The sequence below is a fragment of the Aspergillus brasiliensis genome (assembly GCF_001889945.1).
Source record: "Aspergillus brasiliensis CBS 101740 unplaced genomic scaffold ASPBRscaffold_5, whole genome shotgun sequence".
In the NCBI taxonomy this organism is placed as follows: Eukaryota; Fungi; Ascomycota; class Eurotiomycetes; order Eurotiales; family Aspergillaceae; genus Aspergillus; species Aspergillus brasiliensis.
In genome coordinates this window covers 449532-464310 of record NW_027137446.1, presented here as the reverse complement: position 1 = coordinate 464310, position 14779 = coordinate 449532, and the positions used below count along the sequence as shown (strand labels likewise).

Genomic DNA, 14779 nt, shown 5'->3' with positions numbered 1-14779 from the left:
GCATTGACATTTGTCATTTTGGGAGGGGGGAAAGGAGGGAGGGGCTTGCAGCAAACGTGCATATCGACTAAATACTAACTAATACAAGGGTTTTACTATCTTTCTCTACCCTTCCTCCCTTCAAAAGTACAAGGTACGCGGAGCCGTTCGGATATAATTTTCCCAAACACACAAGCTCGTCCAATTAGCACTGTCAGTATGTATCGTACGATATTATACCCCAGTAGTTATGCCCATGGCTAGTAAGCGCACCATGCCTATATCGGAGGAACCCCAACTTTGGCGACGCTTTCGGCTTTCTTTATCCTAAGCTAGTATAAGTGCATTCTTACACAACACTGGCAGCACGCGATACCAACTCTACTCTGCGCTGGATCCACTCGGACCATAAGATGTAATATTCATTACCAATAGCAAGGTCAGTGGGAGGCTGGGTGCCATGTTGGTCTCGATGGAGCAGTCATAAGATCAAATATTATACCTAGTTACCTGCAAGGCTTCGACCACCCTGGGGTTCGCCTAGCTGCAGAGTTCATCAGCCAAGGAACCCCGGTACATGTGCCAACTGCCAGCTGCTGTTATTTGCAGTCTGAAACGGTAACAAGTAACATGTATTTCAAAATGACACCGCGGTATAGACCAATACCCGTATAAGACGAAGTGGCCAGGGCAACCTTTACCCCCGCCAGACACGGTCGCTCTCGACATCATCCTCTTCCTGAAAGCCTGAAAGGTCGCAGATGCGCGACATCGGGGATGCGGAGGCTTGTTGGAGGAGCATGAAGCCAAACTTTATGTTGAAGAGAATTCTTCCGGCCGAACTTAAATCACAAGTTGATGATTCGAGCCGTATCTCCGCTCGACTAGACTATCTCTCCAGATGGTAAATGACGAGCTCGTGATAAGAGATCGACTCGAAGGAATATGCGTGATAGAATCCTGAGGAACAATAACTGCAGTCTCAACAATACTATTGACTTTCTTCATGCGGCAGCGTGGGTACGATCGGCATATCTGTGCCTATATCCAGCACACATTGCAGAGCTGTCAAAAGGAGGTTTCTTGACAGTAGGCTATCTTCTACATACGTAGTAACATGTAGATACTGTTCGTAATTCGGCACAGTCCATGTCTCATAGGAGTGTTGCACTTGGTTTCCGACAAATTACATTGCCCTTCAAGAAGGTGCTTAAATAGACTGCTTCGCGTTCTGTGGGAAGTCTGTCGACTGCGTAAGATATCCAAGCCTAGTCAGTCTTCCTTTTCCTCTTCCTCTTCTTCTTCTTCCACTGCTATCAATCAATGATCACCATCCCGCTCTGCACATTTTCAATAGGGTTGTCGGAAAGTGGGCTCAACACGAGCGCGAAGCTCACAAAACATTTATCCCGCCCTAGCGCGCTCACTGCCGACCAATGTATTTCTACAAAAGCAAAGATGACATGCCGGGGAGCTATAAAAAGGCAACCTATAGGACTTGGGGTTACGAAGCTCATCGGACCTGATCCAGGTGAAATTGAAGAATTGTTAGTGATTAACTACAACCAGCAGCGGCTTTTCTGGGGTTTTAGTATCTTGAACTTATAAATGACAAGAACGTGAAACGTATCCCAGACCTACGACGCTTTCTGGTCACGGTGACCATTTTGTAAGCTTCTCTAGCCCATACTAGTATCACGTTCTGCACCGGACATGCTTCAGAGAGGCTATGAAGCGAATTTCATCAGCCTATTCGCTACTAGTTCGAAGATTCTGGTGTGGACGATCCTGCCGGATTGAGATCGACACGGCAATAGTTGTGTGCCCGCGTACGATTCAAACCAAGGTCCACATGAACCATAAATCCGCGTATCGGCAACTTCCCTTCCTTTCGGGAGTCGCACACTTGGATGGAAATAGGGTTGCCGATCTCAAAAAGGGCCAATTCTTCGCATACTGCTGGTCGTGCTCTTTTCTTTGCAAACTTGTTAAAGCCGGATGTTGTGGGGGGTAGCAGGTGCCGAGACGAGGTCAGGTCAACCGCAGTGCGATTGGCACTATTAGTTGATTCTCTACCTGAAGCATGATCGGCCCTTTGGCTCGTGTTGGGATCTTCAATCCTCCAATTGTGCACTATAGGGTCACCAACAGTCATAACGCCCCAGCTACAGTCTGACTATCACATATCTCCGTCGGAAAAGGTGCGAGGCGGTTATCTGACAAAAATAACTACTACATTGTTAGTTACTGACTACCACGTCGTACGTGCTAATTTGGAATCTATGCTTGACAACGCCCGATCCCACTGTTGTGGCGCAGCAGTCAGAAAACTAATCCCTATACTTCTTTACTAACACTTTCCAAACTTGGCATCTATACGTGGCATCAAAAAAGAAGCCAAATATAGCACTTACCAGAGCAATGGGCAATATGAACTTTATCTCCGCTCTAGTTTCAACTGCATCTTTCATGCTCTTCGTCTCTGCACGAATTTGCCACCGCCTGTGGATCAGGATTGCGTTAGCATAGCAGAACGGTATGGAGACCAGGCTACAGCGAGGCTGATTTCTACTGAACTGAAACATCGACATGTACGTTTAAGGTAGACTATTCCGCGGCTATAGTCAATATGGGGTGATAGTAGCTAGATAGACGCGGCATAAGCTCAAGTGCTCAACACCCCTGAAGCGAAAAAGAAATACGAATCACACGCCATCAGATCGGACATATTCCCCAGATAAGCGGAAGGATCGCACTATAGTAGCCAACATTGCGTCTGAACAGTGACGAACTAGTTGCACTGCATACGATGACTATCACGGATGTGCTGAGTCTGAGTGCACTTCGATAGCAGATAGGTAGCTAGAAGTGGACATTGAAGAAGGTGGAGAGCTTGACTGATACCCGCTGCTGACCTAGGTTGCCAAGGAGAGGAGGGCGCTCGGTCAATAGTTATTGAATGGGGATGAAGTAAATATACACTGCCTGGTGTCCTCGGTAGCAGTTATTCGAGTCATATCTTGGTTTCTCTTCCCCTCTATCTTCGGGCTACAAGCGGAGGAGCCATGGTTCCATGGGAGGAACATGTCCCGATTTGGTGAATTGCTGGAGGCGCAGAGTGACTAACAGCTAGCTAGATCCGCTGTGCCGGGGCGAGGAGAGGGGGAGAGCAAATGAACCCGGTATAGCCTTGTGCGCAGGCTTGTCTGTGCTCCTGCGTACTCCTCTTTTTCTTTTTCGGTGCTCGCTCGCTAATTTAAACTACTTTTCCATTGGTTCCATCGATCTGGACACAGCATCCCTTGGTCGGCCGTAGCACCGAGGAGGAAGTTGATGGTACGTAGAGTTATTTATTTAGTTAGTTAGTTAGTTAGGGGGAAGGTGCTAACTGCTAAGCCGTCCAAGACCCGTTGGAAACTGGTCCATTCTGGATTCTGGGAAATTTGCACTTTACCAGACACGGGGCCACTTATGGGCTCTCCCCCACCATCACCGACCAGGTACCGGTCTGGTACCGTGCGGTATGGTAAATGGTAATGCGCACGTATGGGTCGGGTTGGGTTTATCATGCATGCACCATCATGCAGCTACATGCTTAGGGCACATCAGACATCAACTAACTAGTAAGATGCATCCATCTTCCACTCTTCCAACTGGTCTGATATTCTCTGACCTCATCACTGGCGTCGGGGCGATTTGCGACGCGGACTGGATACTCCGCGGTATTCTTGGTCCCTAGGCCCTTGAGTTTGGTCCTTCTCCCCTAAGTAGCTAGTTAAGGAACGGACTGACTCTGCTACTCAGGGCATGGGATGGTCGAATTCTGTAGCCTATTTGCATCTTATGGGATCAATTCCGATCCCTTCAAACCAATTAAATTAATATTCCAGTTCGTTATACTTGTTTACTACTGGCTCCATATGGTCATTTTTTTTTTCCCTTTGACTTTGTACCTGACAGAGACTACGGGGCTTAGTAAATACCAGGATAAACTCTCTCAGCCTACTTAACAATTCCAGTAGTATTCACGACCGTGGGAACGGTAAACAATGGTACGAATCGGTTCATATCAGAACGCTAAATCGGCCAACCCGCCATGCAACCCTTTTTAACATCGACTGGAGCCTTTCCGACAAGACCTCTGCCCCCCTCAAGCTCTCCACCTCCCGACTCCGAGGGCTCGACTAGTTCACTGGGTGTATGCTCCGTATGCTCCGTGAAGGTCCAGTGGCTACTGGCCACTCCTTTTCGCTCCAATGATGTCTTGCTAGTTGGGCTGCTAACTTCTTCCTATGATCCTAACCTTTCCTAACTTCTCCTAAGCTCACTCACCCGCCCCGCCCCGTATTATTCCTGTTATTATTATTTCTTGTCCTTATTATTAGTAGTATTATTGTCCCCTCCATCCTGTAAAGAAAAAAAAAAGTTTTAGGCCCAAAAGAATTTAAAATGGCCAAAAAAATTACAGAAACTAGAATAATAAAAATAATAACACAAAAATCTAAAAAGAGAGAGAGAGACAGAGAGTCAGAGTCAGACTAAAGAGTCAAAACCGAAAGTCACCCACCAGGACCTTTCTTCTTTTTCTTCTTCGAGTCTCCCGCAACTGCCGCAGATCACCATCCTTTTATGTACGTTTTCCCCTCTGGTGTCCATTTTTCCGGTCTGCGTTTTTGCTGGCACCAGGGCCTCTCATCTGTCTTTCTTTTTCTTTCCTCCCTTTCCCTCTAGTGTTCCACCTTACTGTCAGTCCCCCTGGCACGAACAAGTGTTCTTTCTTTCCCCTGAGCGCTAGGGAGCGTTTGTTGTGTTTCACCCTCCGACTCTTAGTATTGACCCCCCTCGTCACCATGGGTCTCTTCAAGCGCAAAGACTCCAAGAACTCGATTCAAAGCGAGAAGGAGGATTTCGACTCGACCGTCACCGTTAACAGTGCTCGTACTTCCAATGCATCATTGAGGTCGCCCGGTTATAAAGGCAGTGGGCTGCCTGCCTCCATTCCAGAACTACCGATTGCCAAACCACCTGATCCGGCCCTGGATCCAGCGGCCTACCTGCGGAGTATCCATGCGGTCCGCGAGCGATGCAGCCTTATTCTGAACAAGGCCAAGAGGAACAGACTCAACCACTTCGATGTGGATATGGGCAAATTCATGGCTACTGCATCCTATATTGTCTCCATCATCAAGGTACATACTATATGCTATACCCCTCTCGGCAAAACGATTAGCCTGTCTCTTGATTCTCCCCTCGGATTTGCTAATTGGAGCCTTTGTTTGCAGAGAGATTATGGCCCGGACTACGACTCCATTCCCCCTCATGGCCGTTGGCAACACTTCGACGTAGGTGGACGACCCCGCGTTAACCAATTGCTTCAGTCTTGGCCCAGTACCATCGATGCCCAGGAACGTACCCGGCGATTGATTGACCTTTTCGTTGTTTCCGTCCTTCTCGATGCTGGTGCAGGTACCAGGTGGTCATACAAGTCGAAGGAGTCCGGCAAGATCTATTCGCGGAGCGAGGGTCTGGCCGTGGCCACCTTGGAAATGTTCAAGAGCGGTTTGTTCAGCAGCGATCCGACAGAGCCTTGTCAAGTGGATGGGGCAGGTTTGAAGAAGATTACGGTGGAAGTACTGGCAAAGGGAATGCAGCACTCCGAGACCAACCCCTTGGCGGGAATTGAAGGCCGAGCTGGTCTTCTGATCCGACTTTCCGAGGCTTTGAACAACCAAGATTTCTTTGGGGTAGATGCTCGGCCAGGCAATATGCTCGGTAAGGCTACATTTGGTGCAAGGATCGCCTGGATCGTGACTAACATAGTATCGCTAGACTACCTCCTTTCTCACCCGTCTACACTTGCTTCGTCGGTTCCAATTGTGCCTATTACCACGCTATGGAGTGTGCTCATGGATGGCTTGTCTCCGATCTGGCCGCCCTCCCGAACACAGATTGATGGGCTATCTATCGGAGACGCCTGGCCGTGCTCCGATCTTCCCAAGTCTCCCCCCGCAAAGCCCTGGGAGAGCATCGTTCCATTCCACAAGCTTACGCAGTGGCTGTGCTATTCTATCATGGTTCCCATGTCGAAGCTGATGAAGATCCATTTCGCTGGCAGTGAACTGCTCACGGGTCTACCCGAGTACCGGAACGGTGGTCTGCTGATCGACATGGGGCTGTTGACGTTGAAGGAGCAAGATTTGGAGCGGGGTATTGCCGCATACAAGGAGAATGCGCAGATTAAGGGCCAACCCAACGTGGAAGTTGTGCCTCTCTTCTCCACGGATGACGACGTAGTCGTTGAATGGCGGGCTGTTACCGTTGGGTTCCTGGATGAGCTACTAGATGAAGTGAACGGTCAGCTTGGACTGACGGGAGACGATCAATTGACCCTTGCACAGATGCTTGAGGCTGGATCTTGGAAGGTATGTGTCATCTCTTCCGCACTCGTTGTTTTACGTGAGGACACACTTGCTAATACAGAAGTACAGGGTGGCCGTGAGATTGCCGAAGTGTCGAGGCCCAACACGAAAGAACCTCCGATCATGATCCGTTCCGATGGCACTGTTTTCTAATGATCGCATATCTGTTGATGTTTTGGATACCTGACACCGCCAGTCGACGCCCGTTCCACGGCTGGTGGTCGTGCTTACGACTTTGATGACCGGATGTTTATGCGTCTTACTACTTTCGTGCCCATCGCCTGTGGCGCCTCCCCCCCTTTTTGTTCGCTTTGTACAAAGGTCTCTGCTGCGGCATCTGGCCGACTTTATACCTAATTTTCTTTTCTACTGTAGGATCATCGGGATGCGATGATCGTCTACCCTTCCTGTACACAGTTCCTTGGGCCCTTTTTTACCTTCTTGCCTATATTTGGATGGAAATGTGATCAAAAAAGTTTACATGGCTGGGATTAGACTTTCCGCCAACATTGTCAGTCATGACTATTTTCCTTTTGAAAAGGAACTATGATGGGAAATAGTGTCTCTGCTAGTTTGATAATATTTTGGTTCTAGTTAATCCACTATGGCTGAAGTGGAGCCTGATGATTGGCAAACCCCCCTTCCGTGCAGAAAGTTTAACGACAATGGAGGCACATGGGAGGAATGTGGATGGGCGCCACCTCCGTCGACCATTTCAAGGCAGGGGCAGGGGAGATAGTTCGGAGAGAGAGACAGACATCTGCATCTGCATCCCATCCCATCCCATCCCATCCGCCATGGGTGGACCGTGCGCTTCCCACGTGATGGGAAACCCGGAATATTATTGATCCCGGCGAAGCTCATGCAATGACGCTCGGAAGGCTGGTCATCCGGTTGCTGCTGCTCTCTCTGTCCAACCACCCTCGCCCATTGCCTGTGGAGATCGTTACCTCCCTCGACTTGCAGGGTCCTACTGCATCCCATGGGCTGGAGGTATTTATGCGGATGCTGAATCCCACCATCTTTTCCACGGCTGCCATCCACCAGAAACGATCACCAGCCCCCGTAAGTGCGGGGTACGGTTAACGGATAGCTCCGGGGAACTGCCAGAATGGACATGCGCAAGAAGAAGAGAAAGGTCCTCTTGATGGGCAAAAGTGGATCTGGAAAATCGTCTATGCGCTCAATCATCTTCAGCAATTATGTTGCGAAAGATGTCCGACGCCTGGGTGCAACCATTGATGTCGAGCATAGCCATGTCAAGTTCATGGGGAACCTCACGCTGAACCTCTGGGATTGCGGAGGGTAAGTCGCAGGCAGTCTCGGGCGCATTTCTCGAAACATTGCAGTGTCTAACCCAACGTGCTCTTTTACCATAAACAGACAGGATGCATTCATGGAAACATATCTCGCGTCGCAGCGAGGGAACATCTTCTCCGACGTTGCCGTTTTGATCTACGTCTTCGACATTGAATCACGCGAGGTCGAGCGCGATCTGGACACCTACAACGCTATCATCAACGCCCTGAAAGAGTACAGCCCCAATGCCTACGTATTCTGTCTCGTACATAAACTGGATCTCATCCAGGCCGAGCACCGCCAACGTATCTACGAAGAGCGATCCGCCCTGATTCGCAGCCGTTCGGAACATTTCAGCATCGACACCTTTGGCAGTAGTATCTGGGATCAGTCACTGTACAAGGCTTGGGCCGGCATCGTCCACAAGCTTATTCCGAATCTGACCGTCATTGAGCGCTTCCTGCAAGCCTTCGCCAAGCGAATTGATGCCGAGGAAGTCATTCTGTTCGAACGGTCGACCTTCCTCACCGTAACTTCCGTTTCTTCAGAAGTAGGCGATTTGAACCCCATCTACGATCGCCATGAACGACTCTCGAACATCATGAAAGCCTTCAAGCATTGTGCCGCCCGAAACACCCACACAACCCCTGCATCTGCCGGGTTCGTCGTCATGCACACCAAGACTCCGCAGTTCAACGTCTTCCTCGGCCGTTTCACCGACAACACATACATCTTTCTGGTTGTGCCGCCTGGCGAGGCAGCATACAATTGCGCCGTTCTAAACACCATGCTAGCTCGAGAAGGCTTCTCTAAAGCCGCCGCAACTGGTCACGGGGACGGATTTCCTCTCCCTGCGGCTGAATCCCCCGACAACAGCAACGGGATCCATTGATCTCACTACTCGACCGGCCGCCAACGGCCGTCACTCGATTGATCAAGCACTTCACCAAGTATGAAAGTGAAAAGTGTCCGGCACGCCTTATGACAAAAGAAAAAGAGAGAAACAGCTTCTCACCTCACTGCAACCAACCGACCAATCAAATCAATCACCTGTTCTCCAGCGTTGCGATACCCGGCAGTCTAACCTACGAAAGCTATGAACAGAAGAGACATGTGAGTAAGTACGTAATGCAAAACCAAAACAAGATGTTTCATTAAAAGACAAAGATACCCTAGTTAGCATGCATGGCATTCTATATGTATGTATACTGTTCTTCTTTCTCTCAGCCTCTCCATATCATATCATATCATATCATATCATACCATATCTATCTTATCTTCCAAAATCTCGCTCTCTCCCTTTATTCAATGTTCATCCCTCCTATTCATTCTGTAACATGCTGATCGACTAAGTTTCTGGACCTTGTGTTTCACGGCTGGTAAAAGTTGTCTTCGATTTTCTCACTTTCTTGACTCAATCGCTCATCTATGTACTTGTCTTTCACACAAAATCACCCTTTCAAATTTGTCAGACCTATACGGCACGTTCATCATGCCTTTATCTTAGGGAGAAAGAGGAGGGAAGGGACCATAGTACCATACATACTTGCATGATTGTGAACCCGCGGGTGGTAAATATGCAGTATATGACTGATACATGAATGAACTTATGAAAGAAAGAAAAACGAATACAGCACACCCTTTTCCCACTTATCGACTCCAGTAGTCGTATTTGATAGAATGTATTTGTCGATTTGGTAGCTACTAACCAACGAAGCTTCAATCATGGTTCAGGTCCCGTGACCTGCACATTTCGACATTTCGATGCTACGTTAGTTACCATGTATATAAATTCCAAATGAGGCATTCAAGTAATGGGGGTTGTGGTTTACTGGATACATCTGGTTGTATATTATGTTACGTCTAAGTGCCTGAGGCCTACTACTTATACTATTACCTATACCCTTCGAAACTGTAAAGTCCTGGGAGGACCGGCAGTTGCACGAGTTCATTCGTTTCACTACACTACAATGCACTACAATCAATCAGTCAATCAACCAATCGAAAATCATGTGCTGGTTGATCAATCTGTACAAGGAGTGTACTCCATCAATAGATATTTGATCCATGTTTGATGCAAAGAAAAGGAAAAAGTATATCTATTGAATGTAACTAGAGAAAAAAAAAAGAAATAGGATAAGAAGAAACGCTTTACATCATTGTACATCTGGCATGCGGACAGCAATGTCGCCTGATTGTGTTATATATCGCACCCATGGGAGGGAGGGGTATTGTAGCTGCATTCATCAGGTCATATATTAGCATCCATGTGACGAAATTGCCAATCCAACCGATGGGGGAAAGTCATCAGATTTGATATAGGATAGATGGACATACCTTAGGTTCCGTGATCTTCAAGTACCGGACTTGGATACCGCTAGTAGTGAAGTAAGGGATTTCGAATTTGACGTTGATCGGCCGCTTTGCCTTGCCCTGCCCGGTTCCACCCATGCTACCTCCGAAACCACCGGTCATGCCACCACCGTGCTCGTCGTCGCCCTTTACGGATGGCAGACCCAGCTCTGCGCGCATGAGGAACTCCTTGCCTCCGCCAAACTGCTTGATCTTCCAGATGATGGCGGACTTTTCGGGCGCGTAGTGAACGGTTCCGATATTAGTGCGGAAACGTGGTGAGTCGGCATCTTCTGGGACTGGAACGAGGATCTCTACGTTGTTGGCAGTGCTGCGGCGCTTGAATTGGGCCTTGGCCTGTTTGGGAGGGATGATGTTAGCTTGATCGGTTGTTTCTCTTATATAGAGTAGGCACAGAGTTGACCATACCTTCAACATGTACTCCATGCGCGAACCAGAGTGCGACTCCACCAGACATTCCACCCAAATTAGAGGCTTGACTTGGGTGTTCAACCGGTAGCTCATCAGCTCGAACTCTCCATCCGGGGGAATGAAGCTGATGGTGCGGTCATTTTCGAATCGAGAAAGTCGGACACACTGATGGAATTTGACGTCCTCCATCTCGACGGCCTTTCCTCTCGTTGCGCGACCCGTAGTCTCGAACATGACCTTGTCGTTCAACCCCAGACGAAGCTCCGGCATACCACTGAGATAACACTTCATCTTGATAGCTCCGAGAATCTCCGATCGCAACACGTTACCAGACGCGGACACGAGGAGGTTAAGGGACTCCACAACATCAAGGAAGACTTCGTTCTTGCGGTACCGGATACCCTCACTTCGCCATGACACGGCATTGGTGACAGCGATGGGTGGTCGAGCTTGGATCTCTAGCTTGTGTGATTCTTGGGTAATATATCTGCCATGGACTCGTCAGCTATGATCCTTCAATACTCATAGTCGCAAGGACTGGCCCGTCTTACTCTTGCAATATCTTGCTCTCCGTCGTCTGCGGGTAGCCAAAGTCCATCATCTCATCGAGCAATTCGTAGATAATGACAAAGTTATCGCGGATACTCTCCTCCTCCAGCACCTTGAAGTATTCCGTGAATACCTCCACGATTTTGTGGAGGAAAAGGAGGATCTCGGTGGCATTGGTGTTCTTCTTAGTCAGGGCAAGAATGTAGAGGTTGCTGTGACGGATGTAGAGGTACTAGACAAGGCGTTATTCTCAGCAATTGACCTCATGATTCTGTGTTCTGTTCTGAGTATGCGCGCAGGGCTGATGTGGGAGATGGTAGACACAGCGGGTTGCGGGGAACGGCGGGGGGAGAGGTGCAGGTGCGCCGCCGCAGCCACAAGTCGGAGACACGAATACGTACGTTAATTCCTTCGTGGGAAAAGCACGGAGCCACGGCGGAGCTCTCTTCTTCGGCGTCACTGAGGAGGATGGGGAATTTCTCGACGGCGGACATGGGGATGTCTCCGCGGTAGTTTCGGGCTAGAAGGGTCTAAATAAACGGTCAGGTTCCAGGGGATCACGGCGGAATTGTTCGTGGCAGCGCAACCTCCACAGGGGGTCATACCTTGCCCTTGAGATCGAGGAAGAAGATGGCCGACGCCATCGCGAAGGAATTCGAAGGGAGGTCGTGGGTGGAATAGTAAGGTGGAGGTTGAACGGCGCGAGGATTGGGAAGGTGAGTCGGGCAGGTACTGGAGGACTAAATGGGCGGGAGGCTCCTGGGCGAGATTCAACGGGAGAGGCCAGCGAAACCACTAGTTCAACATGCTGGACTTGCGGGGAGGGAGCTGCAGACAGTGTTGCATTAGAGATAGCTCAGAAGAACTTTCAAACTCGAAAATTTGTAAAGATTGAGACTGCAGAACTCACAGGAAGCTGCAGAAGGGGACGTCTTGGCCGACGTGCCTGCGATGAAGCTGGAATTGAATGAATATCATGCAAGACGGACTGATGATGCGGCCATCGGGGATGCTCTGCCCTCCCGTGTGGTATTGTTTCGTACACAATACGCTACCAGACAAAGAGCTTGTGGCGGGGTAACTTATCTTGACCTGGTCACAGCGGTGTATCAAAGTGTATCAATGCCTCAGGGGTCTCTGATCCAGAACGCTAAGCCTATTCCAGATATCCGCCCAGTCCAGATCTCCACTAGGCCCGATAAAGCCTAGCGCTGGTCACGCGCGCAGAATATATTTCGGCCGCCGCAAGCGAATTCTCTTCCTCTTCTTTTCTTTTCTTTCTTTGTACCATACGCCCTTCCTAGACAGTGCAAGGCAGTGCAAATTGCTTTTTTGTGATTTCTGGGTTCACCGTGACATTCTGTCGTGGAGTTCCTGGTTTCTCATTGCTGACTTGCGATACAAAGGTGCGGAGACTATGCATCGTGTATTCGAGGGTTCCATAAGAGCTGGCCGGGTATTTTGCTTACTGTTACCCGGGCGGTGTCAGAGGAACCGCACATATTTTTTGATATCTAGTATATTTATTAGTATTGATAATGGCATGCTATTCGAATTGAACTCTTGAAAAAGACCAAAGTATACTTGTAGTCTGAATAGTTGTAAGAAGACAGAACTTCCGGTGGTATTTGCAGTCACTATAAGACAAGTCGTAGATAAAAATACATAATATATGGCGGATGAAGAAAAGCCCCAACACATACACAGAACATCCAGGGCACAAAGAAACAAGGGGAAGGGGGAAAGAAAAAAAGGAAGTAACGCCTTGAAAATGCACCTGCGGCCATTTCCCATAAATCAATCACCCAACTCAAGCCGCGATCTTAAATCCCAGAGGTGCTAATATGCGCTCACGGGCCACCTTGTTCGCAACAGCATTGCCCTTCTCCAGGGAGATGGCACCGATCACAGCGTACATCGTGTGGGCGAGAACGAGGTCCATTCCAGAGCTTTCGAGGTTGTTGGGCTACACGTTAAACACACCGCAGTTAGCAGGGGATCCAACTGACCGACATGCAAGACTATCACAAAAAGCCTAGCAGCGCAAGACATTTGCATATCGTCTCAATGCACGGAATCCTAGACTCACCTTCCGAGGGCACCATCTCACGACTCTCTGCATGTCGTACTTGTGGGCAAGTTCCGACAGCTTCGTCTTGCTCGTAAGGAAGCTCTTCGTGTTGTAGTCGAGGTTGTCCAGGCTATCCAAAGCCGGGTGAGTGAAGGGAACGCGGCCATACGCATCGGGGGTGGCAGAGGTAGCAGTGTTGCTAGGACTCTGGACCAAAGCCAATGAAGCCTGCAGCTGAACAATCCGCTTGCCTGTGTACAACCCATCCGGATTAGTATCCAATCCAGTCACCATTCATTGCATGGCAACACTTGACATACCCAGGAAGGCCAAACGATCATTGAAACCTCTCCGGCCTTGATCAAAACTCTTGTGTGTCACTGCGAGCCACTTGGTTTCCTCCGAGAGCATCTTGTCACCGTCGTTTCCGAGCATGAGGATGTAGAACCGGTCCAGAACCTTGGGGTCAGAATTCACGGGGAACTCGGGGCGGTTGGAGTTGAGTCTCAAGGAGAACGGCGCTTTGGCACGAGGGGGCGTGTACGACCACCGGGGCTTGTCCGCATAGTCGACTGCTGCATCTTCGGTGGCCGTCGAGAGTCCTCGCCGCGGAAGGAGACCGGCCGCGATCGAGTTGGGACGAGCGAGGGAGCGGCATGCGGAGCAGGAGGCGGTCCTGACCGCGCGAGTCGAGAGTACGGAAGCCATTGAGTAGAGGAAGGGCCGGAATCCGAAGTGGTGAGAGAAGAGGGAGGAGGTCGCCAGGCCGGGTCTTTTTCCACGATCGATGGCGGCCATCAATGATAATAATTCCTTTGGAGGAGGAAGAATTCGGAGACGTGGCGCTAGTCCCGATCGGGATAGCCACTCAGTTCTCCGGCTCGCCCGCCAAATCTGTAGTTTCAAAGATGGATAGAGAGCCACACGATTGAACCAACCTCGATTTCGATACATGAAGATTAACTCAGTATTATTACTTGTGTTTCATTGACCAGAATTCTTTATTAATGAGTTACTTCTCGGAACCCATCCCCATCCTATCCGGATGCGCTCGAGCTTCAACACCTCGGCCGTATGGATCTAGAACAACAATATCACTTCACAAAACTTGGAATTGAGGGGAATGTGTAGGCCAATTGTTGTACGGGAGGCCCATGCAACTGCTTTGCATATTATTCAAGACTACTCCGTAACTATCAGTTGTCGGTGACGAGTGTCGCGGGGAGACACGGAGAAATACATGCCACCAACTGCCAAATTTGACTCCCGCACTGACTTCTCCAAGAGCAACAGTATGCAATTATATGCCAAAGGTAGGGATGCACCATACCAAGTCAGCCAGTCTGTTGGTGGGCAATCCGTTCCTCACGGGAAGCGCGCCAGCCAAAAGCACATTTGCCGTCCGGGCTCCCGTCGTACAGCTCGCGGGAGCCAGCCAGAAAGTACCAAGTGACTAGCTAACAGTTTCCATAATGCTTCTATCCAGGAAGGAACCGCTGATCTGTAGGTACCTCGCCATAACTTGCGGCACGGAATTCTACACCGCAACGTTGAGTGGCAATTAGATTCCCTTCGTATCCTTGTCAACATGTGTGACATGCAAGCACCAGAGACCCGGCCGATGGTACTTATGTGCAATTGTTGTAGCACTCGTGTTCCGCCATTCCCCGAATATTTT

General features: G+C 49.4%; 5 protein-coding genes across 5 annotated transcripts; 2 read left to right on the top strand and 3 right to left on the bottom strand.

The window, feature by feature from the left end:
- Positions 1 to 1738: 1738 nt before the first annotated feature.
- ASPBRDRAFT_672475 (uncharacterized protein) lies at positions 1739 to 2167 on the bottom strand (the record flags this gene model as incomplete). The annotated part of the gene is made up of 1 exon (XM_067628863.1): positions 1739 to 2167. Exon 1 carries the CDS (start codon positions 2132 to 2134, stop codon positions 1739 to 1741), a length of 396 nt encoding a protein of 131 aa, XP_067479679.1. The 5' UTR covers positions 2135 to 2167.
- Positions 2168 to 4829: 2662 nt separating this feature from the next.
- Positions 4830 to 6551, top strand: ASPBRDRAFT_124233 (URC4/urg3 family protein; the record flags this gene model as incomplete). The annotated part of the gene is made up of 4 exons (XM_067617675.1): positions 4830 to 5168; positions 5262 to 5751; positions 5809 to 6401; positions 6468 to 6551. 4 exons carry the CDS (start codon positions 4830 to 4832, stop codon positions 6549 to 6551), a joined length of 1506 nt encoding a protein of 501 aa, XP_067479678.1.
- An 827-nt stretch (positions 6552 to 7378) lies between these two features.
- ASPBRDRAFT_539190 (Rag GTPase GTR1) lies at positions 7379 to 8736 on the top strand. Its single transcript, XM_067627142.1, has 2 exons — positions 7379 to 7703; positions 7782 to 8736. The coding sequence occupies exons 1-2, from the start codon at positions 7510 to 7512 to the stop codon at positions 8587 to 8589; spliced, it is 1002 nt and encodes a 333-aa protein (XP_067479677.1). The 5' UTR covers positions 7379 to 7509; the 3' UTR covers positions 8590 to 8736.
- A 977-nt stretch (positions 8737 to 9713) lies between these two features.
- Positions 9714 to 11990, bottom strand: ASPBRDRAFT_42121 (AP-1 complex subunit mu). The gene is made up of 7 exons (XM_067624738.1): positions 11941 to 11990; positions 11636 to 11858; positions 11432 to 11560; positions 11033 to 11262; positions 10479 to 10968; positions 10035 to 10406; positions 9714 to 9934 (listed from the first exon to the last, which is right to left on the bottom strand). The coding sequence occupies exons 2-7, from the start codon at positions 11672 to 11674 to the stop codon at positions 9854 to 9856; spliced, it is 1341 nt and encodes a 446-aa protein (XP_067479676.1). The 5' UTR covers positions 11675 to 11858; positions 11941 to 11990; the 3' UTR covers positions 9714 to 9853.
- A 714-nt stretch (positions 11991 to 12704) lies between these two features.
- ASPBRDRAFT_42120 (mitochondrial 54S ribosomal protein mL57) lies at positions 12705 to 13998 on the bottom strand. The gene is made up of 3 exons (XM_067624737.1): positions 13422 to 13998; positions 13120 to 13352; positions 12705 to 12996 (listed from the first exon to the last, which is right to left on the bottom strand). The coding sequence occupies exons 1-3, from the start codon at positions 13807 to 13809 to the stop codon at positions 12841 to 12843; spliced, it is 777 nt and encodes a 258-aa protein (XP_067479675.1). The 5' UTR covers positions 13810 to 13998; the 3' UTR covers positions 12705 to 12840.
- Positions 13999 to 14779: the final 781 nt, after the last annotated feature.